Genomic DNA, 26,529 nt, shown 5'->3' with positions numbered 1-26,529 from the left:
CCCGTGGAGCCGGAACATGGCGGTGGCGGCGGCCGAGGGGGCCGAGGGGGCCGAGCTGTGCCAGGCGCTGTCTCGGCCCCTCAGCCTCCTCCAGCAGCCCGACTGCGGGCGGGCGGCGCGGCTGCGGGCGCTGGAGGCCATCGGCGCCGAGCTGCGGGGCCGGGCGGTGCCCGGCGCGGTGCTGCAGGAGGTGTTCGCGGCGCGGCTGCTGCGGCCGCTGTCGCGGTGCCTGGCGGGGGACGCGGCCGAGCGGTGCCGGGAGCTCGCCCTGCAGCTGCTCCAGCACGGGCTCAGCCACGGCGAGCGGCCCTGCGAGGCGCTGCCCGTGCTGCTGCCGGTGCTGGCACAGCGGCTGTGCCCGCCTCCGGCCGCCGAGCCCAGCGAGGAGCTGCGGCTCGGCCTCGTCCAGCTGCTGCTCCTCCTCCTGCAGCGCTGCGGCCCCGCCGCGGCCCCCTACCTCGGGGACATCGTCCGCGTCCTCCAGGCCACCCTCCTCGACCACTATGCCGAGGTCAGGCGGGAGAGCTGCCGGTGTGCGGTGGCCTGTGCCCAGGCCATGCCAGGTGGGGCTTAGGGACGGGCAGGGGGGGAGCGGTGGGATGGTGCGAGCCCGTGAATCCTGGGGGATGGGGGATGAGGAAGGGACAGGAGGAGGGAACAGGGAGAGAGAGAGAGATGAGAAGTCGCACAGACCCTTCACGGGTGTGCTTTGCGGGATTTGGAGGATCTGCTGGAGAAAAGCCGTGCCAGGAGCGGAGGCTGAATTGTTACATGCGGGTGACAGCGGGAGGAGGAGTTAGTTCAGCTCTGATACATATCATGGCTAGGCTTCGCGAACGAAGATTTGGATACAGTGTAGACTTAAATCCACCTGCTACACAAATGCTGCAACATTATTCAATCTGCTGTTCGTAGTGTTAGAGAAATGTCACTCCGGGTCTGTCACCCAAATAAAGACACGGAATCACAGGACAACATTAATCCCCCACCCAAATGCATTAGTCCACTCAAAATGTCATCGTGTACTGCTGCTCCCAGCAGCTAATGGGTGGCATGGATATGTCCGTGCTCCTTAGAATCACAGAGTGGTTTGGGTGGGAAGGGACTTTAAAGATCATCCAGTTCTACCCTCCTGCCACGGACAGGGATGCCACTCACTGTGACAGCTCACATGGTTGCTGTTTCTGTGTTTCTGCCCTAACAGAGCACTTCCACATGCAATCAGAATCTCTGATAAAACCCTTAATGCAGACAATTTCGCACCAGCACTACAGAGTTCGTGTTGATGTGATTCAGGCTACTGGAGCAGTGATACAGTTCGGGAATGGAAAGTCTGTGGATGATGTTCTGTCTCATCTGGCCCAGAGATTATTTGATGAGATTCCCAAGGTGTGCTTCTCTTCTTTGTTTAATCTGGATTTATTTTAAATCTTTTTTGGGGTGAATTTTTTTTGTGTTTCCCTCCCTCCTCCCCCAGTTTTCCATTTTCATTCATTCAATTGAGATAAGTAAATATGTCTATTGTGGTTTAATCCCAGCCAGAAATTAAATCCCAGCCCCTCACTCACTCCCAGTTCAGGTCACCTGTCCTGGCATTGCTCCCTCCAGCTGTTTGTGCAGAGCTTGAGACACCAAAAAGTCCTTGACTTAGGGTAAACTCTGCTTAGCAACAACTAAACATCAGTGTGTTATCAGCATCATTCTCATACTAATCCAAAACCCAACACTGTACCAGCTAATAAGAAGATGAACTCTGTCCCAGCTGAAACCAGGACAAGTTCCCATACAAGTTTTATCACCTGTAAACTGTCCATACCCAATGCTGGTGACCTATTCAGGTGCTGTCTAATTCTGCAGGGTGTTGAAGATTGTAGGCACCTTTTTGTTTTGATGAGTACCTTAAATTCTGTCTTAAACTCTCTGTCACATCTCTCCGGGCCTTGATTTTGTGGCCTTTTCAGATACTTAACAAACACAGTATTGGTCCTTTCATAAGATGCAGTTGAGGCAGTAGTTTTAAAATTAGCTTAATCATTCCTTTGTAGTGAACAGAGGAAATCTTCTTCTGAAGATGTGTTTGGAAAGCTACAAATCCCAGAGAAATGTACATTTCTTACATTCTCAGGAAGATATTAACCATGACATTTTAGGTTTTTGAGTTAGGTCTGTACCTTGTCTTCCTCTCAGACTTGTGCTTTCGTTCAGCAAACAGTCTCAGAGTGACTGAGGCAGTGAGAAAGCAAGGGAGTGTGATACCTTGGGTGTTACTAAAGATGCTTCATGCAAGTAAAGAAATCCTGGCTTCTTCTAATTTCTTCTGAGACTATTGATGTGCTTTACCATACAGAAAGCAAATACTGTTTTTAATTTTTTTTCTGTTATTTTCCTGACATATATAAAATAATCCTTTTGTGTCCCTGTAGGTACGACACGCTGTAACAACTGTCATTGGAGAATGGTTGTTGCACCTACGAGATAGATATTCATATTTTCACAAGCTTATCCCTTTGTTACTTGGCAGCTTTAGTGATGAAATTCCTGAAAATGAGTAAGTGGAGCACTTTCTTCTTTTTTTCCCTCCCCCCAGATAGATGTCACACATGGAAGTGTTCCTGTGTTCACAGATGTCTTGCTTGGAGGACAAAACCCCCAGTTTTGTTTGTTTGTTCGTTTTTTTTTTTAAACCCAAAATGTTGCATTATCTTCAGTAACTTTTGTTATACTGTCCTTTTATGCTACATCCAAGTAAGTGTGAGAGAGACAAAGACAGAGGTAGACAGAGACAGAATTATCCCTTGGAAGAGGAGACCTCTGTCCACTGAGTATAAAAAAAGCATAAACTCGCTACTTAATATGCCTCAGTTAAATGACAGGAATGCTTCCCATCCTTCCATCTGAATTTAAGTAGTCAGCTTTTCTAGAAGTCTCGTTTTAAAATGTTTTTCTTTTGGGGGGGCGTGATGGTATAAAACTCTTATTTTGTATCTAGGAAACTGGCTTGGACTTACTGGGAGAAGATAGGCTTGCAGTGGGAGAAGGAGAATGAAGAAGATTTGAAGGATAAGATGGATTTTAGTCTTTCACCATCTCATTATCCCAAAGGAGGTAAGTGTTGCACTGAAAGTGGTTTTTGCTTCCTGAATAATCTCCAAGAGCTGCAGTGCAGTAATAACAGCAGAGCAGGATGTGTAATATTCATTACAAGCTGTAATGTTAGTTAATGTACAGGGGTGGCACATATTAAAAATATCACATATTGCATTTCTATATAAAAAATTATTTAAATTATTCATGTTTAATTTAAATTTTAAAAATGTTGGTTCAATAACTACATTATTTTTTTTCCATTAACCATACAATGCATTTTGGAGAAAGAGTAAGAGAAAATGCCTATGATGGAGAAAAGGTAAAGCAGTGGTGCAGAAACAGCAGAAAGTTCTACATCAGCCAGCAGCCAGGTGCACAATGGGCACAGAGATGACTGGAAAGGAAGGCAGGATGAGCTGAGTCCTTGAATAATGAGAACTGATCACAGCATTAATGATCCACATAATTGGTGTGGAAGAAAAATTTGCAGTGAAATTATTTCAGACTTCTCTGTGAGACACTGGGATGCTACCAGTCCGACAGTGCACATGAAGAATGTGGGAACAGAATAATTTCTTTTATTATACACAAAAAACTGTCAAGATATGCAGAATGGGTAGATTACTTTTTAGTACTGTATGATTTATAGGTGGCTTTAAAACATTGTGTTTGCAGTAGCTTGAAGCTTGTTTCCTGTCTCGGGTTCATGAAGTTAATGTTTAAAAATATGCACATGGGAGTTGGTGAGAGAGAGGGTTTAACTGGCTCATTTATTGATTTCTGCACTCATACTTAACAGAACAAAAAATCTTTTGGTGTGAAAGAACAGGTTCATGCTTGACTTGTGCCTACGTGACAATCACATCACAGAATACCCAGCAGCAAAATCCTTTCCATGACAGTGGGTTCCGGAGTCCTTTCTTCTCTGAAATTACACTTCTTTTTTTTTTTCTTTAAAGTTGTTTTAGTCAGTAATGCTTGAATGAAAGGGGAAGCGCTTCATAATGGTGACTGGTTTGACAGAACTGTTTAGCTTTGAAGACAGGCAAGTTGATCTGTCATCCTTTCTAACTTTTTCTCTTTCCTCCTTATTTTATATATAATTTTACCTCAGGGGTTTGTAAATTCTAAAGAGTGCTTTTACTCCCACTGGTGATGGCAGAAACATATTTCTTCTTCTGGTAGTCAGAGAATCTTTTAACATACGTAAAGTGATGAAGTTGAATGTCTGAGCTCCAGTCACTCATTTTGCAGTGACCATGATATAGTGAAGGTCCTAAAAACCTTAATATCCTTGTCCTTGAAACAGAGATTACCATTTGTACAGCTGACAGGGTTATATCTTGGTCAGTTTTCTCTAGGTGTGTGTTGGGATTTGTACGTGTGTGTGCTGTTTTGTTGAGGCTGTCTAGAGTGGCATCTATCAATTACTTCATAATTAAATGATATGTGCTTTCGAAAATAATCTTCTTAGCACAAGAAATATGCTTCATGAATTTGGGCAGCATTCCAGCCCCACATTTAATTTAATTTTCTTGGTAGAATGATGCATTTAAGGCTTGAATGTGACATATGTGTGTATATTTATATATAACATATGTAACTAAAGAATATTTTAAAGAAATGACCTGGTAATTTTGGACTTGGGTCCCAGGATAATGCTCACTTTAAGATATCATTTCTTCCTGCTTATCTTTACTTCCAAATTGTATGTCTTATTAACAATCAGGCTTTATGTGACAAGAGAGAAGAAAAATCAGAGGAAAGGATGATTGGCTGCTTAATCTTACAGATACAAAACTTTATCAGAGCCACTAATATACCTTAGTTTCAGCTAATAATTTGTGGTGTCCTACCACAGACTGTATATGGATGATTTTTATTATATGTGTCCTTCCTTTGTGTTTGCTTTCCAGAAACATTTGAGTTTGGTTGTTTTTTTGTTGTTGGTCAGTTTTGTTTTTGGAAGGGGGGAATGTTGGATTTTTTTTTAGTATGATAATGATGTATTTTAATACTTTGTTGCCATTTCTTCTGACTTATTGAATGTACTGGAATATGTTTTTACAACTGTGAGCTAAAGGTACATTTTACTGAACTGTCCAACTGTCAAACTAATGGACCTGACACAGGAGCCCCCCTGCTTTGATCTCACAGTGACAGATCCTGCAGGTCAGAGGAAGACCGGAGTTAGACCCCATACCTGGTGTCATCCCCCCAGCTGAACAGCTTCCACTGAGCCACAGCAGTCATTGCCTTAGGATACAGGTGCAGACAGTTTATAGCAGGGAAGTCTTTGACAGGAGTAGCTACAGGGATAAATACCTGCATTTGAACATCTGAAATGAAGGAATTGCTGAAAAGAATGGTCCGAATTCTTCAAACAAAATTCGGCCTGGGGTCGAATAGGATGCACAGTCTGTATTTGCTGTCTCAGGTTGATTTCTTTATTTGACCTTTTGCTGTTCGTTGTCACTTTTCATAATCCAAAATGTTATCCTCCATTGACAAAAGAAGCAGCAATTCACATCCTGATGCTTGAATTTTACTTTCTTCCCTGCTCTAGGTATTTCATAAGCATTTATAAGCCTTTTGTAGTCTTCAGACCATTTACTTTAGTCAGTTTTCCTTCCCCCCTCAACTCCTGTATAATCTTTCTTACCCATTTAAATGTGTTATTTAATTTTTGAGAGATTGAAGAGGCACATCAATGAGCTGCTTTTCCTGAAAAGGCCTTAGCAAAGAGATCATATAATAGCTGTGATTTTTAAAATACTATCAATTTGCTGGCCTGATCTATTACACAGAACCTGTACAAGCCATAGTTAGTGCCCTTTCTGCTTTCAGTTTGCCAGATACACTTTTAACCTTTTCCTTTAGAGGGCACAATTGACATTGTCTGTTTTATTGCAGCTCATGTCCTCTGTGCTATTTGTGACGTTTACCTCTCTTTTCCACTCTAAATTATATTTAACTCAGTGATACTACCCTGAGTTTTGTTCATCTCTGTGTGTTTCAGTTTGTTTTTTATAAAGAGATTTGTGTTGCTATACAAATTGAAATTATTAAGCTGTGTTTTCTAAAGTGGATAATGTCACACATTAACTTCCCTTTCTCTTCTGTAAATATTTTAAAACATGAAATCAAAGTCACCATCCAGTAATAAATGCACAACTTTTCAAAGAGCTCTGTGGAGTGTAAATTCTGCAATATATATTAAAGAAATGCAACTTGCACAGGTAAATTCCTCAGAAGCATTTGGAATATTTTGTTCTATGCTGAAGCAGATACCCAGAGCTCTTACCTTGGAACTTTTAAACTTTTCTGAGAATTAATTTGCATTTGCTTTCCCTTTGATATTTCCTTTTGTTTTGTTTCTGTTTCTTTCTCTCTTCTAGTGACTCGACCAGGACTAGGTTGTCGGGAACTTGTGTCAAGAAACCTCTCCAAAATCCTTCCAGGTCTCTGTCATGATATGACAGACTGGGTTGTAAGCACCAGAGTAAAAGCATCCCAGCTCCTGTACACATTACTGCTGCATGCAGAGGATCACATCACACAGCACATGGAGCTGCTGCTTAGAACTTTGTACCAGTCGTGCTTGGATGAAGAGAGTGAAGTGGTTAAAAATGTAAGTTTAGTCTCTCACAGTAGTTGTTGCACACTGAATAAAGACTCTGTCCTTTATAGCTCTGAGTCTGACCTTACCACAGGTCACTGGAAATTGCTGAAGGATCAGGCTCAGGTTTTTGTGGGTGTTAAAAACACATGAACTTTGTGCTTACCTACTATGTTAAAATAAATGTAGAAGACCGATAGTGAAGGTATTTAAACTTTAGTTCATATGCCAACCCCATGAAGCATTCATAATGACCTCTCTAAAAACCATAAGCAGTGGATTAAAGTATAAAAGCCTTGAGGTAATAAATTCAATGTAAAAGAAATGTGCAGGTCATGCCCTTTCAAGTTAATTTCACTTATCTCCCCCTGCTCCATAATCCAACTGTGTATTGAGGTATGTTTATTCCATGTGATACCCATATTCAGTTTTTGAATCCTTGACTTCATGCTTGGAAAATGCTGGCAATTTGTGAGGAATAATTAGCTCCGTTTTTTCTAACAGTTAATGCTTTCAACACTTTGATCAACAAATCACTAGAACAGTTGTAGTTGAAGACATTAGATAAATTTGGCAACAGAAGGACAGGTGGTACAAATGTTTTTACAATTTGGAGATAAAATCTTCTGTTCATATTTCTACACAAGGAAGAGAACATATGTATAACAAAAAAATATCCATGTAACTTACTTTACAGCTACAGATTTTATTGCTCTGGGATATTGGAAGAATGTGTTCTGCTTACTGGGTGCAGGTAGTCCAACCAAATGGCCAACCCTTAAATCAGACTTTTCTTTAGGTTCTTGCTGTGAGTTGGGCTATAAGAAAACTTAAATAATTAGGAGAGTAAAGCCACGTGGCCCTGCTATCCTGACCAAATTTTCTATCATGTGCTTATTGCTAGAGTTCTAAATTCAAAAGTATGTGTTCAAGCAGCACATAATTGTCCCTCTCCTTTTACTGACCATACTTGTCTCTTTCTTGAAATTCCACCACTAATCTTCTCACAGGTGCTTCCAAGAGATTTATTCCCAATTAGGAGATGATTGCAGTACTTAATTGTACTTTTCTTTGTGCCAAAACATAAGATTCAGCAACTTGTGTTTGCGAATGCCTTTTATCTCTTAGTGGTGCTGCTTCCCAGGGTACTGTGATAACATACTCTATAGTTTGCAACTATGGCTGCCCATTCCAGAGCAGCCACCAACTTGGAAAATGTCCATCTCTTTCTCCAGCCTAGTAATACCAAATGAGATATACAAAAGACCAGATGGTCTTTTATCCTTTGTTTCTTACTTTTTTTTTCCTTTTTCCCCTGTTAAAATGAGTAAATTGATCTATACAAATGTATCAACTCGTATTTTTGAACTGTTTAATTGTATTGTCCAGTTTTCAGAGCAGTAAAGTCTTTTTCTCTATAGTAAATGAGGAGGACAGGGTTCACATCTACATGGAGTATGTTACAACTCCTTTGAGTCTTTGTGAAAGGAAACAGCTATAAATAGTGCAGATTTCAACTATAGAACTCATGGCTGTGTTCTTCCATTGAGACAAAAAAAATTAGCGTGATTCAAGTATTAATTAGGTGCAATTAAAAATCCACAGCTAAATCACTAGACTAAAAATAATATACAAAGAGAGATAAGCTTTGTGGGAATGAGCCAACCATTAAACACATAGGTTAGGAAGAAGTTTTGCTATTGCACAGGTAGTGGTGCAATGGTTGATTGTATTTTGTTTATTCATGCAGGTGATTGTAAACTTTGGGCATCAGTCAGGCTGTAAGCTCTGGTATGGTGGCATTTCACATGGAACACAACATACTGATACATCTGCAAGGCAGGGATGGCATGAAAGGGTGCCAGCACCATGGGGAATAAATAATAATTTAGGCCTTTTTAGTTAAAGAAATACGAAATGGAAAGCAGTGGGCAGTTCCTCCATGTTAGTGTTTCCACACTAAACCAGATCTGTAATATCAGCTTCAAGATATAGTACAATAACAAAAAAATTCATCTTTCAGGTTTTTAGAGTTATAGCTTTTAATAGATGGGGGGTGGGTCCATTAAGAGTAAGCCTTGGAACAGCATTTGGAGGACAAAGCACTAAACCTGCAACATCTGGTTATTCTAAACTAGGATCTTTATTACACTGAAAGTTGTACACTTCATTTCTGTGCACTGTTTTCTCATGGAAGTTTGTCTGATGAGAAGGGTGCTTGCATGCCTTATTATGTGCTTACTGAACACGTCAAGAAAATTTCTTCATGCATATAATCATTACTGAGCGAGTGGAAAAGGCCTACAGGGCAACTGCTGGAGCATTTAAAGTAACAGCTGGAATCATAAAAAGAAAAAGCCCATGATATGTTGCATAGTCTTTGTGTTTTCAGGAAAATTCTCAAGTTTTCCTGTTCCTTTTTCAGAGTGTGAAAGCAGCAGAACTGATTGGAACGTTTGTCAGCCCTAAGGTGTCCTTGAGGTTAATCACCTCAGCCTTTGAGCAGACACCCAAACCCTCCTGTGTGATGGTTCTGGCTGCAGTGATTCAAGGGAGCCCAAAGGAAATCTTACAGCCTCACGTGGCCCAGCTTGGCAACACACTGTCCCAGCCTGGAGTTTGCCAGCGATCTGAAGAGGTAAGGAAAGCTGGGAAACACACAGCAGGCTACAGGTTTTGACCTACTTATTTTTTCCCTGAATGTTCCCACTCTTATCTTAGTTGTGGTTGTGTGTCTGAGACAAAACAGGAGCTTCCCTGTCCTTCCTGGGCCATGTCGTGGTTTTCTGGGCAAATCTGCTATTTCCAAAAGCTTACTGACAGTCCATCCTCTAAGCAGATGTGGGTTCAAGTTTGGGAACTGCTGTAAAAGGCTTCATATGGTGGTAGGAAAATGAAGAGGCATGGCAGGGAGAGAAGCAGCTGTTTAGTAAGTACTGTGCTAACAGAGGACTACCTTGGCTGATCCCGAGGCAGAGTTTAACCCATGTTTTGAAATTCCTCGTGTTCACAATCCAAACAAGATCATGTACTCAATCCTCATCAGTAAAAATGGCTGAAGATTTTTCATAGTCCATTATAATTGGCATGTCAGGTTTCTGAAGAAAGATTCCCTCTTAATGTCATCTTATTTTTGTTTTGTATTCTTAATTCCCATTTTAAAAGGAAGCATTTAGGAGCACACTGTGTAAACTTTAGGGCCTGGTTCCTTCTCTTGAAGGGAGAATCTAGAAGGAAGATCTTTATTAATTAGAAATTTACTCCCAAGTGTATCCTTAATTAATGGCTGAGCCTGAAAATCATTTTTATTTTAGCATATGAAGAATATTCATCAATTGCTATATAAGGAGGTGAGAGATTCTCTTCAAAATGGAATGGAGATTTTTGAACCTGCAGGACTTTTTTCCCTTCACTTATTCAAATGTGGATATAGATCTGTTACAGTTGCACAAGAGGAATCCCTATAATTTTCCCCACAAATGAAATCCTGGCTTTTATTCCCCCAGAGGTTTGTTAGGCTTCTGCTGTTAAGATGACCAAAAAAGGGCCAGTGCTGTGCCCTCAGAAACTCTGATTTCATGTCAGATGCAGGCTTCCCTTAAAACAGTTATTCATGTGTGCAGACTGAATCTGGCCTAATTGTCTTTTTGAGCCAATGTAAGATATATGTTTGAAGTTCTTCCTTCATTAGGTTTCTTCCCTAATGGAATATGTACCAGTGATGCAGGAATTAACCTTAATCTCCATGAAGCCTGTGATGATTAGGAACTCATATAAGTGGAAGCACTGTAACCTGATTGTTCAAATAACAACTCCCTGAAGTGTATCTGCAAAATTGCTATGAGGTTTAAGCTTACCACTTCCATTTGGCATTAGCTATAGGAGTCAGATCCATCTGCAGCTGAAGGTTTGGGGGAATTGTTCTAGCCTTTAGTCTTGGAAAACAGTCTTTCTCTATATTAGCCAGTGAATGCTGCACAGACACTGTTTAGCTAAGGATTGACCATGTCCATGAGATTAATAACATTTATAGCTAACCTATTCCTACCTAGACTTGATTTATTTTTGGGAAGTAAGTCTGTAACAATGGCCCCTTCTGTTCACTGACAGCTCCATGAATGTCTGATGCACTTTATCATAGGAGTCATGGCAAACTAACTGACAACAGTATTGACTTCAACTGGTATCAGTTGAATCAAGATAACATGAATTATATTGAATCAAATGAGATAAATTGGCTGAGATAACAGCAAACGCTTGGGTTTTCTTGGTTTATGTATTTAACTGTCACTGTTCATCCAAAATAGTCAAACATGGAATAATATTTCAAAGAGTTGTAACAAATACGTTATTAATTAACAAATTGCACTTCAGAAAGAGAAAGTACTATCAGCAAGCACTTCAAAATGCTTTGATGTTTTTATTCACCATTCACCAGTGGAACCATTGTGTGATTAAGAGCAGGGTCATTTATTTTACTAACAGGACAAGGTAAATACAAACAGACAGTGTGGGAGGAAGATTATATTGTATTCTATAAAAAGTAGAATGCAGGTAGTAAGAAGAGCTAACATTAAATTATCAATATGTTACCAATGTAGAGGATTATACAGTGCTCAGACTGTCATTTCCCATCTCTTAAAAAGAATGTTATATTATCTAAGAAAACATAATAACTGTCTGCTTTTGTTAAAAATCAGGTCTTTTATATGGAGCAGTTGCTTTGTTGTGTGCAAGCATTGATTGAAGTGTGCCAGGAAGACTGCAAAGAAATTAGCTTGCAGCTAATGAAAGTTTTGGTGACCATAATGGCAATACCATCCTCTCAGGACCTTAAAGAAAAGGTAAACTGTGAGCTGGTTTAATATTTTGTTGTGTTTCTGACTTTTACTATTGAGACACTTTGTCTAAATGGAGTTATTTGTGGGGAGTAATGGCTCGAAGGATGGTCCGAGGTTGTGCTTCTCTCACTGTACAGATTGTATATGGTTAATAACAGAATTAAGATTGGAGCTGGGTTTACAGTTTGGAATATAAGTCACTGGCCAGTGAATATTTGGGTTATACACAGGAAAAAACTCAAATTTATTTTCTGTCTTTTAAGGAACAATTCACCTAGAGATCAAGAGCTCTACTAGCCTTAAAAAAGTGATGGTTTCATAGTAATTTTTTAATCTTTAGCCAGAGATCAGACTGATTTTACAGTAGTTGACCTTTTTACCTCCACACCAGAAACAAAAGTTTAGATGTCGCAGGAATGCTTTAAAATCAAGGACAGGTGTACATGCCCACATAATAGATGAGCTTTTTTGGCTTAACATTATCTCACCCCCTTATTTCTCTCTTCCCCTTTCTTCCCCGAGCTAAATATCATATAAATCAGCGAGCCATCCTCGTGCAGTACAATTATGACCTCTCCCAGTTGTCTTTTTTCAAACACACACCTTAAATGCGGTGACTATTCTACTTCCTTTTCTCTTGCTCCCAGGCATGGTATTCCAAAGGCCTGTGTAGCATCAGTATTTATGGCCCCAGAGCTGACAGGCTGCCTCCAAGGAGGCATGAGGTATTCTGGAAGAAATAAAGTAGAACAAAGCTTGAAACAAGTATTGAAAAGACTTCACAGGTCAAAGAGGGTTGGGGTGACGATCTGTCTAATGGAGAGCCAGTGCAAGAGTGGGATTCTGAAGGGGTTGGAAATGGTGTTTGTTTGCTTGGGGCTTTTTTGAGACAAAAAATCTGTCCAAGAAAGGTTGGATCTGGTATGTTTTGTGGTATCTTGTCTGTTTATCCCTGCAGTGGACTATAAAGTCAGCAAGGTCCATTTAAAACATTACAACTTCATACTCCTACAGAGAAAGCAGTCTCATAGCAATAAATCCTAATTTTCATATATGGAAAAGTTAATCTCCCGAGATTATTAAAGGTTTAAGATGTTCCTGCAGTTGCAGATGATTTTTTAAGTTGACAAGACTTTGGATAAGAATCTTTTTTCTCATTAGCCTTTCTTTCAGCTAGACACATAGAAAATCTGGCAGTGAGATTACATAATTGCAGTATTTCAAAAGTGCCACAAAGACAAATATGGCTTGAGTTTAATTTTTTTCCTCCAGTTACTGACTGTTCTGAAACTTCAAAGTGAGCTGTACATCTTGCAGGAGGCAAGAAGTCCCTGTTAAAAAAGCTTAAGAACATACAGAACAAAAGTATTACGGCTGCTGTACAAGTATGAATTTGTTGCTCAGAAAAGAAATCTGTATTCAGGATCAAAAGATTCTGAGTATAAACATAAATTATCCAAAAATTAGCATTGTAGAACTTCAATTCAGGCTTTACTGCAAGGGGGCAGGAGATCACTGAGATAGTGGAGATCACAACTGATGTGACCTGATGGTGAACACTCAGGTCTTGCCTGATTTTTGGCCCCTTTGCTTTGTGTCCATCACGTTTCTGGTTGCTCGGGGCTGAGGAAATGGACCAAGACCACCAGCTCAGCACAGCAGTGACACGAGCAGGAGGGTGGTTTACAGCCCCAAAGAGACTGCAGCCATTTCAGCTGTGAGTCTGTTATGCATGATTTGAGCTTGTCAGTGGTTTAACTGGTGACCTAAGGATAAAGTTTTGTTTCATTACCAGTGCCCTGTGCTATCTTAGCTCTTCAAATAGTAGCGTGAAAATAACGTGTCATTAAACTTTCGAATAAGGGAAAGAAAATCACCTTTGCTATTTATTTTTATTTTCCTGCGAGATGCTTCTTAATGAGAAGATATGCATCAGTCTACAGTCATATTTAATTTATTCTCTCTTTTTAATTGCAGTCTTGATACCACTGAAAGTTTATTTTAAATCATATGTGAACAGTGTATTATTTTGTACCTCTTGTTCAGTGGAAAAAAACCCTTGTGTGTTATGGTGGGATTAATAATGGGGAACAGTTTCTGTCTTGACACATTCTGTAAAATGTTCCAATTAATTTACAAATAACTTATATGTAATATATTCATTTATCTGAGTTGTTTTGGCTGGCTGGCAGAATGCTTCCAGAAAGGAGAAATCTATTGTGCTTGAGGCAGGCAAACCTGCCTTAAGAGTAACCTTTGTCCTTAGCAATTCCTGATTTATAATTTTTTTTTCCTAGAATTCTCATTTATTTTCTCCACATCTGGTCCTTCCATAAAAACATCTTTGTCTGGCAAGTGATTAGTCTGTAAGAGTCTAAAAGTCCTAGACATGTTCCAGCTAACTTGTGTGGTTGAGTTCAGCTTAAAAATATTAAAACTATGAGTACAATTTGTAGTTCTGCTGAAGCACTGAGAGTCAAATGATGTCACTCAGAGCTCTGCACTACATCTTTCCCTGCTGGAACTGGCCATGCTGGCAGCACATGTTATTCCTTAGTGGGGTTCCTAATGGTGTCTTGCTCCTCATCATTGCTTCCCTGTCTACTGAAATCACTGAGACTACAGATGCTGCTTCCAGCATGCTTTTAATCTCTTCCTTGGAGAAGTTTTATGCTCCTGGTAGATGCCTTCAGGAATTGTAAAAGCAAATTTTCCTTTCCTTTGAAATACATCTGCTGCAAGTGATTAAGAAAATCAATAGGCTTCCTTGCCAAGCATCATGATCACGTCTGGAATTCATTTAGTAGTTCTTTTTACGTGTTTCATTTGTACATGTTTTATTTGCATATCTCATGGAATAGTCTAACTGTAAATATGAAGAAGATATTTCCAATGTAACAGTGAATTTTGGTATTATAAGCAACAGAAGTTGAGAATTTCAAAATGATCCTGCCCAGCTACTGTCAAGAGAGAACGTCTTGCATAATTAAACTGGGGGGAAGAAGGGGGAGAGGGGAAATGCCAGCTCTTCTCTGACCTGCAACAGCAATGGTTTTTGGAAGCTGCTATAGCCTGTTAGATGGGCTTGTGAGAAATTCCTCATATGTTAATGTTTTAAATCATTCTTAAATTAAGGAGAAAAATCACTGCATCTTTATAAGCACTAAGAGCCTTTTTTATGATGTGGTTAGTTTTTGGATAGGTCTGCACACAGATTAGAGACTCTTTCATTTTGCTGTTAGGTAGCTGTGTTCCTCATGATTTCATTTTGAAATCAGGACAAATGTTTCACTTCAAGTAAAAGTTAATGGATATGATATAGGCAGACATTAAATATCAATCTTGATTGTTTAAGTAGAAACAATGAAAATCTTCTTGTGTCCCTTCTGTTCTTAGGAGTTTTAAAAGTTTGGGGGTTTTTATTAATCTCATTTCAGTTAAAGTATCCTATCTTTGTTTTAACAGGTGGAGAAAACAATGTCTTCATTAGCTGAAGTGCAGCAACTGGATAGTTTTCATTGTCTCTACCAGCAGCACATAATTCAGCTCATGGAGTGGGTTTCAGTGTCGTGTGATGGGTGGAGCTGCTACTCTCCAGAAGTGTTACAGTTAGAGGTCATTGCAACCCATTCAGGTACCACTTATTTAGTAATCCTAAAAAAAAAATTAGTCTCAATCTCCATAGCCTGCAGCCAGGTTGTGTTTTGTAATGAACAGTGTAATACCCAGAAACTTCACAAGAACATGATGGAAAGCAAAACAAACTTTGAAGCAGCTCATATTGCAAAAGACTCCTTGGCTGCAAGGAGCCTGTTAAAAGCACTTATGGAAAAGTGCACTTTCAGGTAAATGAAATAGGTGAGCATTAAACTGATGTAGCTTATCTGTCCAAAAATGTATCTATTTTTTCCATCCATTCACTGGTCTTTCAAAGGATACTTTCTGTAACAAACACTTCCTCACTGTTGTTCTTCAACACCTGACTGTGTAGAGATGAGTGAAACACTTGGAACACTTGGGTGCACTTTTCACATGCCTTCAGTCCTGCACAGTGAAGACCCCTCTGACACAGCTCTCCAGGTTGCAGCTACAGCGAGGGCCATGGTGAAAGGCAGCTCTTCTCACCTAGACACACATTTGAAGATTATTAGAATGGAAAATCCTCGTAATTTTTTTTTTTCCTTTTTGTTGGTTGAACAGGGGACGTCAGACAGTCACTTCAGCTACAGGTGAAGTATCATTGTGGCTACTGCAGATAGTTAAATGTGGACAGGTGTATTTTAAAGGACTCTATCTTATGCATTTAATCCTTGAATCTCAAAAAAACCCTCATCAAACCTGTGTGAAGCACCCACTTGCTGGTTTGTGCAGCTACCAGCATAAGCACTTTTTCTGGTTTTCGTCTGTGGAAAGAACAAAAAGTTTTTTCAGTGCAAGATCTGAGGGGCCAACTTTTCTATATATTTGTGCTCCCATTTCCATGACTGAGGGACTTCTAGACAGTTGTCTCTGTTTTCCTTAATGCTAAATAAATCATCAAATGTCTGGGCAAACATTTTGGCTTGCACCCAACACTGGTAATATGCTATTGTCTGTGTTTTCTGTCTGACACAGCAGCTCCTAGAGCTATTTTTTTTTTCTTTCTTTTCATTCCCACACATAATGTTGTTTTTAATCAATTTAATCAACTTTGCTCATTTCACATTTCTCAGTTTTTTCTGTTTTCCAGGAACGTATGCTTAAGCTGAAATTAGCAATGTAGTTTATTTTGTTTATTTTCCATCTGTTGAATTTGCTGTTATCAGTTTGATATAATAGTAGTAGCTTATGAATGTCTCAGAACTCACATGAAGTGGTGTATTTTGAATAAATGCTGTGAAAATAAAGACCTATTTGTTGGCACAGACATTTAGCAAACTGCAGTTCAACACCCTCTATTGCTTCAGTCTAGACAGTGAAAATTTGGGGGGTTGTCATTATTATTTTAAACATTAAATTTCCAGATATTATTAAATGCTATTGAACTTGTTTTGGAATCTTGAATACTTCAATCTGTCCATTCCATGTGTGAGGAATATTCTTGTCATCAGAAATGCCAGTGTTGTGTCTCCTTCTGGGAACATTTTCTGAGTGACTGGGGTTGAATGGAATGTGCATCTCAGGGATGCAAAGCTGAAGAAGTTCCTAGAGCAGTTTATTGCAAAAATAGAGCAGAAAGAGCATTCTACAGCTAGAAGCTTGTGTACGGTCTCTGTGTACTCTTTGTCTTTAAAACCATGCAGATGTTAATCCCTATCAAGGAGAAAGGCACAAACTTCCTTCAGTTTCAGGAAAACAATTTCTTAAAATGTTGGGATAACAGCTTAGAGTTCTGTTTGTTTATTGTTTAGAGGTGAAAACAGAATTCATCAGAGGTGTGAAAATATTGACAAACTAACGAATTAATTTAGAAAATATTTTTATTTCAAATAGCTCCTAAAATTCATCATATTTTAGATTCTTTTGTAAAATGCAAATAAGCATCACTTAGACATGGAGAAAGAATGCTGCTGCAGTAATTGTATTAGCCAACTTTTGAAGCTGATCCTTTCAACCATGCCCTTTCCTGTGCCTCCAGGAGTCATGAGCACCTTTCCTTGAATGCTGCATGTGGAAAAACTTGAAAGAAGAAAAAAGTATAATTAATGTTGCTGTATGGAGAGGAGTGTCAGGGTCATACCAGATTCAGTATAATTTTTCATCCAATTTAATGAAACCAGAATTTTTTGCCTAGCCTTAGACTTTCAGAGTTACTTAGGAACAGCATTAATCCCCCACCCAAATGCATTAGTCCACCCAAAATGTCCTCTTGTACTGATGGTCCCAGAAACTACTGGGTGTCATGGATATGTCCATGCTGCATACAGTCATGGAATGATAGAATAGTTTGGGTTGGAAGGGACCTTAAAGACCATCTACTTTCAACCCCCTGCTGTGGGCAGGGACACCTTTCACTGGACCAGTTTGCTCAGAGCTCCGTCCATGGCCTTGAACACTTCAGGGATGGGGTAGCCACAGCTTCTCTGGGCAAATGTGGTACAGCAATAGCAAGCTGACTAAATGAGATGTGGGAAAACAGATCCTCAGGGAGCACCACACTGCCACAGCCAAAACTGGGGGTACCTGAGCCCAGGAGGAGTTAGTCTGGGTATTGTGGCCCCCCTAATACGATGTAATGTGGATACTTTTAACAGCTGCCATGCAAGAGGGGAAAGCTAAGTACTATTTTCATACCAGCTGTATTACAGATTTTATTGCACTCGCACGTTAAAACATCTAAACAGAACTTATTAGTAGTCTGAAATAAGCTTTACCTCTTTGTTTTCTAGGTCCTGTCATAGGTGAAGCTCTCGATGACTTTATTCTCATTCTGAAGACGTGTCTTCAGCCAAACAAAGATCCCCAGATGCGGTTAAAACTTTTCACTGTTTTATCGCAGTTGTTCCAGAAAGCAAGTGAAACCATCAATTCTCAGGGGTAAGTGGAGGTCTGATTTCACACAGCTATTTGAACACTACAGTGGCATTAAGAAGTAATAACCATGGTAGTTATTTAACCCTTATAACCATGCCCATGTTGGCATGTCTTGGAGAAAAAAGACTTTCCCACCATCTTCTACAGCATATTTTACTTGTTGTATTTTTGAACAATGATTAGAAGGGTGGAGTGCAATAATTTTTAAAAATATATAAATAAATTCAAGTCTAGACTTTCTCCACTGTAGTCTTCCTACCTTTTGAACTGAAAGCTTCAGTGTGAAGTGTGCTGTTACTTGTTTCTATATTTTCAGGATGCAATATTAAATTCCCTATTCATATAAGAAATGTCTTTGTTGTCAGTAGATTACTTGTTTACTTTCATGGAAATTACTCACTTTTAGAATTAAGTTACACAGATTTACAACAATAAAATCTGAAAATGGAAAGAGGAGAATTTAATTGCATCACCAACAGCAAAAATACATCTTAATGGTAATGAGAGATAGTCTTGGGAAGTAGCAATAAGTTGCAGTTGCACTGTTGCTTTCACTGCTGCCACTAATTTGTTTAGCTCCTTAAAATTATCCTAACAGCTTGGATAGGAAGGTTTTTGGTTATTCTGCTAAACACAGTTGTGTGGTCATTTAATTGCGTTTGAGTCTGACATAGAACTGAGTCAGATAATTGCCAGATACTGCTTTACTGATTCTATTTCAAGGCACTAGAACAAAGATTCTCACAAGCAGCTCAGCATTATGGTTAAAATAATGCTGGTGGAATTTACCTTTGTGTTTTCACAGATCATTTTTCATTGCATTTTAACAGAAGGTTTTATTAAAAACAGAAGCAGCTACTGATCAGATAGCACAGAGCTGCTTTTAGTTTTGGAGCTGAAGGGAAATTTGGAATGATGGTGATCATTAGTTATATTTTTTTTTTCCAGCAACTTTTTTGAATAGAAAATTATTAATTCTCAAAAATGTGTTTAAAATAATAGATCTAAAGGGTTTTACAAATTTGGATGTGTCTAATGGGATGTCAGATTTCTTGTTATTACTTAAGTGCCATCTGCTGACAGGAAGCAGGAGTGGCTGGATCTCTGCCTTCCTCAGACACCCAGGGCTCCCTTTGCCACAGGGCAAAGCAGCAGCCAGGTGTATCTATTTTCATCATGTTGCAGGTGTTTGTGTGTCAGTAGATAACTATTGTGCTTTAGTCAGGTTATACCCAGATAACATGGACTACCTGCAGTGGGTAAAAGGTAGTTACAGGAAAGAAGTAGCTACAGTTATATTTCTTATTACATCAAAACAATATTATTATGGAATTTTTTTTGTTGCTGGTTTATCCTTGCTGGATGATTTTGTTTTGCTTTTGTGTGGATTTTTTTTTTTAAGTGCTTACTGATAAGTTAGTTGTTAACATGTACCTGTTTTGTTCCTCCTGTGGCTTGGCACATCATGAATGGGCCACTAATTCATCCTGGAAGTGCAGGACTCTTAGAAAAAAGTCAACAAGAGCTTCTTCCCTTTCTGCCAAGCACCAGGGTGGTGATGTGCTGTTTGGCACTCAAGTGGTCACAGTTTGAACAGAAGTTTGAACAGAGTGGGCAGGAATCAGGGTAGATTTAATCTGTTACTTGCCAATCTGTTTGCTTGCTGCCAGCTGATTTTTAAGGCAGTGAATAACCTGAGCTCCAGTTGCTTGCCACAGACAGGCACTAATTTCTCTTTGATGCAGCAAAGTATTAATTAACTTGTGTGTAAGACCTATATCTTTCTCTCTTAATTTAAAATTGTTTGAAATGGAATTAAATGGGTGTGAGGGAATCCTGCCTATTACAAGTACTGACTCTCACAGCAACTTTTAGCATAGGAGTCATTTAATAGAAGAGGAGGAAGAAGCATCAGCAAAAACATCACAAATTTGTGTTTGTGATAAAAACAAACTAGTATTGGGACTGTCACCATCAGAAAATCCTGCTGACCTCTCATCCTTGAGGGAGATGAGTTTCTGAGCCAAGGGAGAGCTGAAGTATTCTTTGTAGGCTCCCTGCAGGATCGGGAGGTCAGGTATCATCAATAGCAGTCATTCTTTTGACATTATAAATACTTTTCACTGGACAGTCTCAAAGGGCCTCACAGATATTAATGAATCCTCACAGCACTCACATGGGGTGTGTTATCTCCACTTCACAGGCAGAGCAAGTGAGACAGAGAGAAGGTAAGTAGTTTACCAAGATAACAGTGAGTCATGGGCGTCGTCTGAAGTGGGAAAAAGTCTACCCTCCCCCTGCCATGAATGTTAGGTATTTGTTTAAATATTATCTAGAAAAATTAAGTTATGAAAATCTTATCACATACATTACAATCACATTGGCTTATATGATTTTATATAGGGGTTTTTTTAGAGTCTTCTTTTTTTCCCTTTTCTGTCTATATTTCTATGACAGAACATTCTCTTTTACATCCTGTCAGTCTCTTTATCACTTTCTCATGAACCTTTATTTTGCTTTCTTATTTTTGGCTTCAGGCTGTTCCCTAGCTACCTTGAGACTGTGATAAAAGACATCCTGGCTCCTAATCTGCAGTGGCATGCTGGAAGAACAGCAGCTGCCATCCGTGCTACAGCTGTATTGTGCCTTTGGGCTCTCATCCACTGTGAAATGCTTTCACCAAAAGAGGTAAATTCTCTCCTTCTCGTCCTTTGAAATCTTAGGCAGGAAAACAAAATAAATGCAAGGGGGGAAAAAAAGAATAAATCCTTAGGGTAAGTAGTATTTTCAGATGGATGGACAGTTTTCATAATAAAATTCATTAATTGTAATTGAATATTAATGACTGAAACAATCAGTGGAGAGATGATGTCCTGGTAGGAGACCTGAGGCCAGCAAGATGCTGAGCTGTAGGACTGGCTAGCATCAAATTTTTGTAGATATTTTTTCTAATATAACATCAGTTCTGTAGCACAAAATACTGCTCACCATTAACACAACAATTTGGGCACTTGACATTGTTGGACTCATAGCCTGTGCCTGTGCAGCAGCACTGGAACCAGTCAGGACATGCTGCTGTGTCACATGGCAAAGACAAGTTGTTTGGTTGCCTTGGAGCCCACAGGTCCATTTAGGGGAAAAAAATAAAATCTGAAAGACTCCTGGAAAGGGCAGGAGGAATTGAGATGGAATGTGAAGAATATCTGTAGAAACTGAAGTGGAGACCTAGCAAGGACTACACTTACAGAGATGTTACCCACCAGTGATTAAGGATTCATTGAATCTGAGGGGGTTTCTGAAGCATCTTTGCTAACAAAAATGGCATGTGGAGATAATGCACTGGAAATATTTAAAATATAAAGGCATTTCTGAAAAATAAATTGAATTAAAATGTTACTAAATGTTCATAGTCTTTATAGCCTTTATAAAGTGCTTAAACACACGACTGGTTGAGTTCACACATACAAAAACATTGGTATCAAGATTACTGTTCCAGTTGAACATTTTTTTTCTGAATCGATGCCTCAATGCCTATTTTTTCACTAATGGATAAGAAATGTACATAATAAAGTGAAATTCCGACTCTCCCCAAGACATCCGATCCCATCCCATCCGATCCCATCCCATCCCATCGCTCGCTGTCAGAGCGGGAGCGCCATCTCCTGGTACGGGCGCATCATCCTCAGCTCCGGTTTGGTTAAACCCTGGCAACAGTTTGGGGTTTGTTTTTTTTTACAGGCGAGTAAGTTTTAAAGCTTTTACAAGTTACATAAAACTCATCTGCATGTACACGGAGCATTCATGAGCTGGATGATCGACTGGTGGATTTTCATTTTCCAAGCAAGCTTAGAGGCAAAAATAGAGCTGCGTAACTTCTGAGATTTTCACTTTTAAAGTTAACTTTTTAAACTAAGCAAACCAGTATCTGTCAGAGCTAATGGTAACTGCTGTAACCACTAAAAATATTGCTTTAAAGTGACTGAAAAGCTGTTATTCTTCTATGGTTTTCCTATTAATTGTAGATCTTAAAAGTCAAAGATGAGCTAATGCCCCAAATCATTGCTTCCATGGATGAAGACTCTAAAATTACTCGACTGATGGCTTGTCGTATTGTTGATGCTTTTTTAAAAGCCTGTGGGAGGCAGTTTGATGAAGATAAATTTAAGAACACTTACACAGGTAAGTGTAAATGTTTAATTGACTGGAGGGGTTGTTTATTGTTGTTGTTTTGGTGTGTTTTTTTTTAAATCAAGATCTCCATGTGGAAGAATTACATTTGCTTTTTTTTACCCAAAGCATCACAGTTAGCTCAGCTTTTAAGGGTGAAAAGCACCATGCTGGAGCAGTTGGCAGATTTGCTGTATGGCTTTAGGAATCACTGTGCAGGTTGTCCACATCACCTGCAGACTCACTACAGCACTGAAAGCACTAACACAGAGTAGGAAATGACAAATACTGCTGCATGTCACTGTGGCATCTGGCTTTAATCCCACATGAAGAGCAAAAAGCCTTTAAACAATTTGAGGTACAAATAGGGGCAGATTTTATGTAGACTCATTTCTCACCCCTTCTTATTTCACTCCCATAGACATATTCTAATGGTATTTTTGTGTTCTCTTAGTGGGTATTTTAACTATTTCGGTAGTTGTCCCCTAGAGAGTAATTTTATAGATACTAAGGAAATGGAAAAAGTAAAGTGCTCACAGAATCATACCATTAGCAGCATTTTTGGTTATGAGATGCATTTTAATTTCTTAGTCCTGCAGAGACTGAGGCATGGTTTTAAACAGCTGAGAGAGGCTTCATAAAATGTATAAAGTACGCAGACACATTTTAGAAACTCCAGGTGTGAAACACCTGAGCAGGCACTGCTGAGTGTGACTCCAACAGCACTTGCAAGACCTTCCTGTAGCAGGTTTTTAATGGCAGTTTTTCACTTCACTGAAGGGCATTACAGACAAGTTCATGTCCTTTGGAAATGTCCTTGCTCCCAGTTCGGCCAAACTGAGCAATATTTCCAACGTCATTATCCACTAAGGCCACTAGATGGAACTTCACTCAATATTTTGGTCTGTGCAGGGCTTGCCAGTACCTCGTCTGCATTGCTTCAGAGTTTAGTCTATATGAAATAATGTGCTAAGTATAGTGAGAGCAGAACAGTGCTGCAGTATATAAATGGAAGTCACATTGTTCTCCGTGCTGTGTTTGAGGGCCAAGAGCAAACCATTTCAGTGTACCATAAATGGACTTGAATAGGTAGTGGGTTGGGGTTTTATCTAAAAAAAAAAAAAACAACCAAAAAACCAAAGAAGAGAACCCTAGTCTAGAGTTCTGTACTGTAAAATAGAGCTAGGATCTGTAATGCTTCTTGGGATAAAGTTTAAATGTTAATCCATGAATCAGAAGTACAGACTATTCACATATATGTACCAGAATTTATGTTCTCATGCATACAAGTAACTTGGACTTTCCCAAACTCAGCATCTTAATGACAGATACTCTTTCTTACATAGAAAGAGTAGAAATCTAACAACAAACATATTTATTTTGGAGAGGTACATGATCAGACAATTGTCAAAGTATACCTTTGCACCTTGCATGTTCAACTAGTCTGCAGTGCAGACATTCACTGAAACAGTAACATTTGATAGAAATACTGCACTTTATAGAGCATAGAAGTACTTAAACTCTGTAGTTCTGTAATGCATGAATAGACTTTCATAGTGCCTTGTTAGGAGTGCTAGAGAATGTTCAACTAATCTAAATACTTCCATGTATATCTTTATTAATGTTTTTGGCAACATAACAATCCAATAACAATGGACCGCGTGCTCCTAAGAACAATGTGATACATGTATTCATAATATTCCAAAGACAGAAATACGTCATAAATGCAACAATAATTTCAGTGATGACAGAAGACTATTTTTTTTTCCGAATGCAAAAGCTACCTGCCCTGTTCACAGAGCTGTTTGGTTATTTATATGCTCCTTTTCAGAGGTTTTAAAGCGTCTGGATGATGCTTCGTGTGATGTACGACTGGCAGCTGCTCACACCTTGGCTAATTGGTTTAAGTGCTTAAAGGACAGTGCTGTGAAATCTGCAATGGAAGGTCATATTGAGTTTCTGTACCAAGAACTGTTGATACATCTCGATGACCCCGATCAAAATCTCCAAAATGCAGTCCTGGGTAAGACTTTCAGTCATATGTACTTTGAACAATACTTTTTAAATCATCATTCTAAGTGTTCTATGAAAGTGGCACATCCAGACAGAGGATAATCCTGACAGGCTGGAGCTTTCCTTTGGGTTTCAGTGGGTATGAGCTCCGACCTTTTACCTGTGTGCAGAATATAATGTTTTGTCCTGTGTTCACCGGGGGGGGAATATCAGGGCAGCTGAACTACCAGAGAGTTTACAGATGGTAAACAGGATATGGAGTGTAGAGCCCCACCATTGCAGGATGTGACCATATCCCAGCCTGCTTGATAGGCTCCCTGGAATTTGTTAGTGTGTCGGCCTGTGTTCAAGAACATAAATGTCAAAACACAAACCTCAGCAAATGGGGGAGGGAGGAATGGGGGTGTCATCACTGCGCCACTCATAGAACAACTACTTCCACGTTCGGTTTCAGCTACCTTTGAGAGAACTTGGATAGAGAAACACAGAACAGCTAATGATTTATAAAACATATTTTTGTTTTGCAGAAGTTTTAAAGGAAGGAAGTGTTTTATATCCAGATCTGCTGGTGAGAGAAATCGAAGGGGTTGTACATAAGCATCAAACGCCGCTCTATTGTAATCAGCTACTACATCACATTCAGTCAGCCAAGGAATCAGCTCTGTGAATCACTGCTGAGATTCTTTTTACTGAACTGATCTGAAATCTGTATGACCTGGATTACTTTCATGTTTTCTTTTGCTAGAGAAAGGCTGAGCTGAAAATAGATTGGTTTTCCTTTGTAACTTCACTGTTGGCTCATTAAAAAGTCAAGTTGGCACAATTCTGTGTTCTTTGCTGCTTGAACGGTTCTTTGTATTTGCTAGCAATAAAACAATGTTTTAATTCACTTTGCATTGGAAGTTTTTCAGATACAAGGCTTAAAGGAGGAATGCTTTTTCAGGAATTTAACACTGTTTATAATTAAGAAAGATTTTTTAACAAAGTAATAATTTAATGTCAAAGTTATTAACGTAATAAAGCAAGGACTCAGTATTTCAAGGAGGATTTCAAACTCTGGATAAAATCAGACTTTGCAGAGTCAGGTCTGTGAGGATCAGTTTTATAAGGGAAAAAAAAGCAGCCAAACTTCTCTTGCATAATGCAGCAAAATTTATAATGTTCTGAGTACTCATATTTATGCTGGTATAATAGGGACATAGTAGGTGTCACTAAAAGAATAGTTTTTATTGTTATTGTATTACATTTCATGACTGAGAGTAAAGCTGAATTTTTTTAAATTAAGGTTTATACATGGGAGGAAATGTGCTGTTTTGTCATTTAGATTGTATATTTAGTTTCTAGATTTATATTTTTGTACGAAATATATCACATTTGCAGTTTTTATGTTTATACCGTTGTGCCTTGGAAAGCAAGCAACATTTGTTTCCATGTTGCCTTGTAATTAAATTCTGGAGCTTTAGGTTAAAGCTTGATTTGTTTGGGGGTTTTGTGATACCTTTGTAGTGTATAAGTTTTAGTGTTGTCTTATATTCTCAGCTGTGTAATAAAATAAGTGAGCTCCTAACTGCTTGTCTACATCATTGTGGGGTAGTGTGCTGTTTCTTATTTGCACACACAAATCATGGGAAATCAGGATTCTGATCTGGGGTTATTTAATCATCTGTATTACAGACAGAAAGTGCTCTTTGGCTTCTAATTCCCAAGTGCCTTGGCTTTGTATCAAGTCTAAAAACAGACTCAGTGGGGGTTGCTCATACTCCTTATGCTGTAGGAAGTCCTGGTGTTTGTTTGTCCTTCTGACCTAACTTTACCTTTTCAGGCTGTGACATAATGGTTAACACACCCAGGATCTGTTTACAGCAGTATCTACTTGCATTCTCAGAGAAACATTTGAGACAGATTACACAAAAGAGTCAAGTGTCTTGTCTTCCTAGCTTAAAAGCAGTTAGGCAAACTTCTGGCCACTTCTCCACAAAATAAGATGTTGCTTTGAAAATTCTCCAAAAAGGGACAATAATACTAACAATACAGAGTAATTGAGTCATTTCTTATGAATCCAAAAGCTATTGTGCATTCCTGTAGAATAGAATACTCATTTTAGATCCTTTGTAGTGTCTTTGAAGTTGACTTTTGATGGAAAGCCAAAGTATAACTGTCCCTGTACTGAGCATTTTAGTTGACTAAAAACTTCTAACTATTTAACTCACTGGAGGATCAGCTGAAATTCAGAAGGCACAATGTGAGCAAAGTAAAAATCCCTAGAAAACATTAAATAGATTTAAGAAG

At 39.1% G+C, this 26,529-nt stretch overlaps 1 protein-coding gene across 1 annotated transcript; it reads left to right on the top strand.

The window, feature by feature from the left end:
- Positions 1 to 25,807, top strand: DNAAF5 (dynein axonemal assembly factor 5). The gene is made up of 13 exons (XM_017813627.1): positions 1 to 563; positions 1,205 to 1,389; positions 2,424 to 2,548; positions 2,990 to 3,105; positions 6,486 to 6,718; positions 9,132 to 9,344; positions 11,407 to 11,550; positions 15,013 to 15,181; positions 17,916 to 18,063; positions 20,598 to 20,748; positions 22,083 to 22,239; positions 24,059 to 24,250; positions 24,768 to 25,807. Exons 1-13 carry the CDS (start codon positions 17 to 19, stop codon positions 24,905 to 24,907), a joined length of 2,520 nt encoding a protein of 839 aa, XP_017669116.1. The 5' UTR covers positions 1 to 16; the 3' UTR covers positions 24,908 to 25,807.
- The last annotated feature ends 722 nt before the right edge of the window (positions 25,808 to 26,529 follow it).

This window comes from Lepidothrix coronata, unplaced genomic scaffold (assembly GCF_001604755.1).
Source record: "Lepidothrix coronata isolate B3197 unplaced genomic scaffold, Lepidothrix_coronata-1.0 Scaffold41, whole genome shotgun sequence".
Lineage (NCBI taxonomy): Eukaryota > Metazoa > Chordata > Aves > Passeriformes > Pipridae > Lepidothrix > Lepidothrix coronata.
Note: the sequence above shows the minus strand (reverse complement) of the source record. Positions and strands in the feature narration are given on the sequence as shown.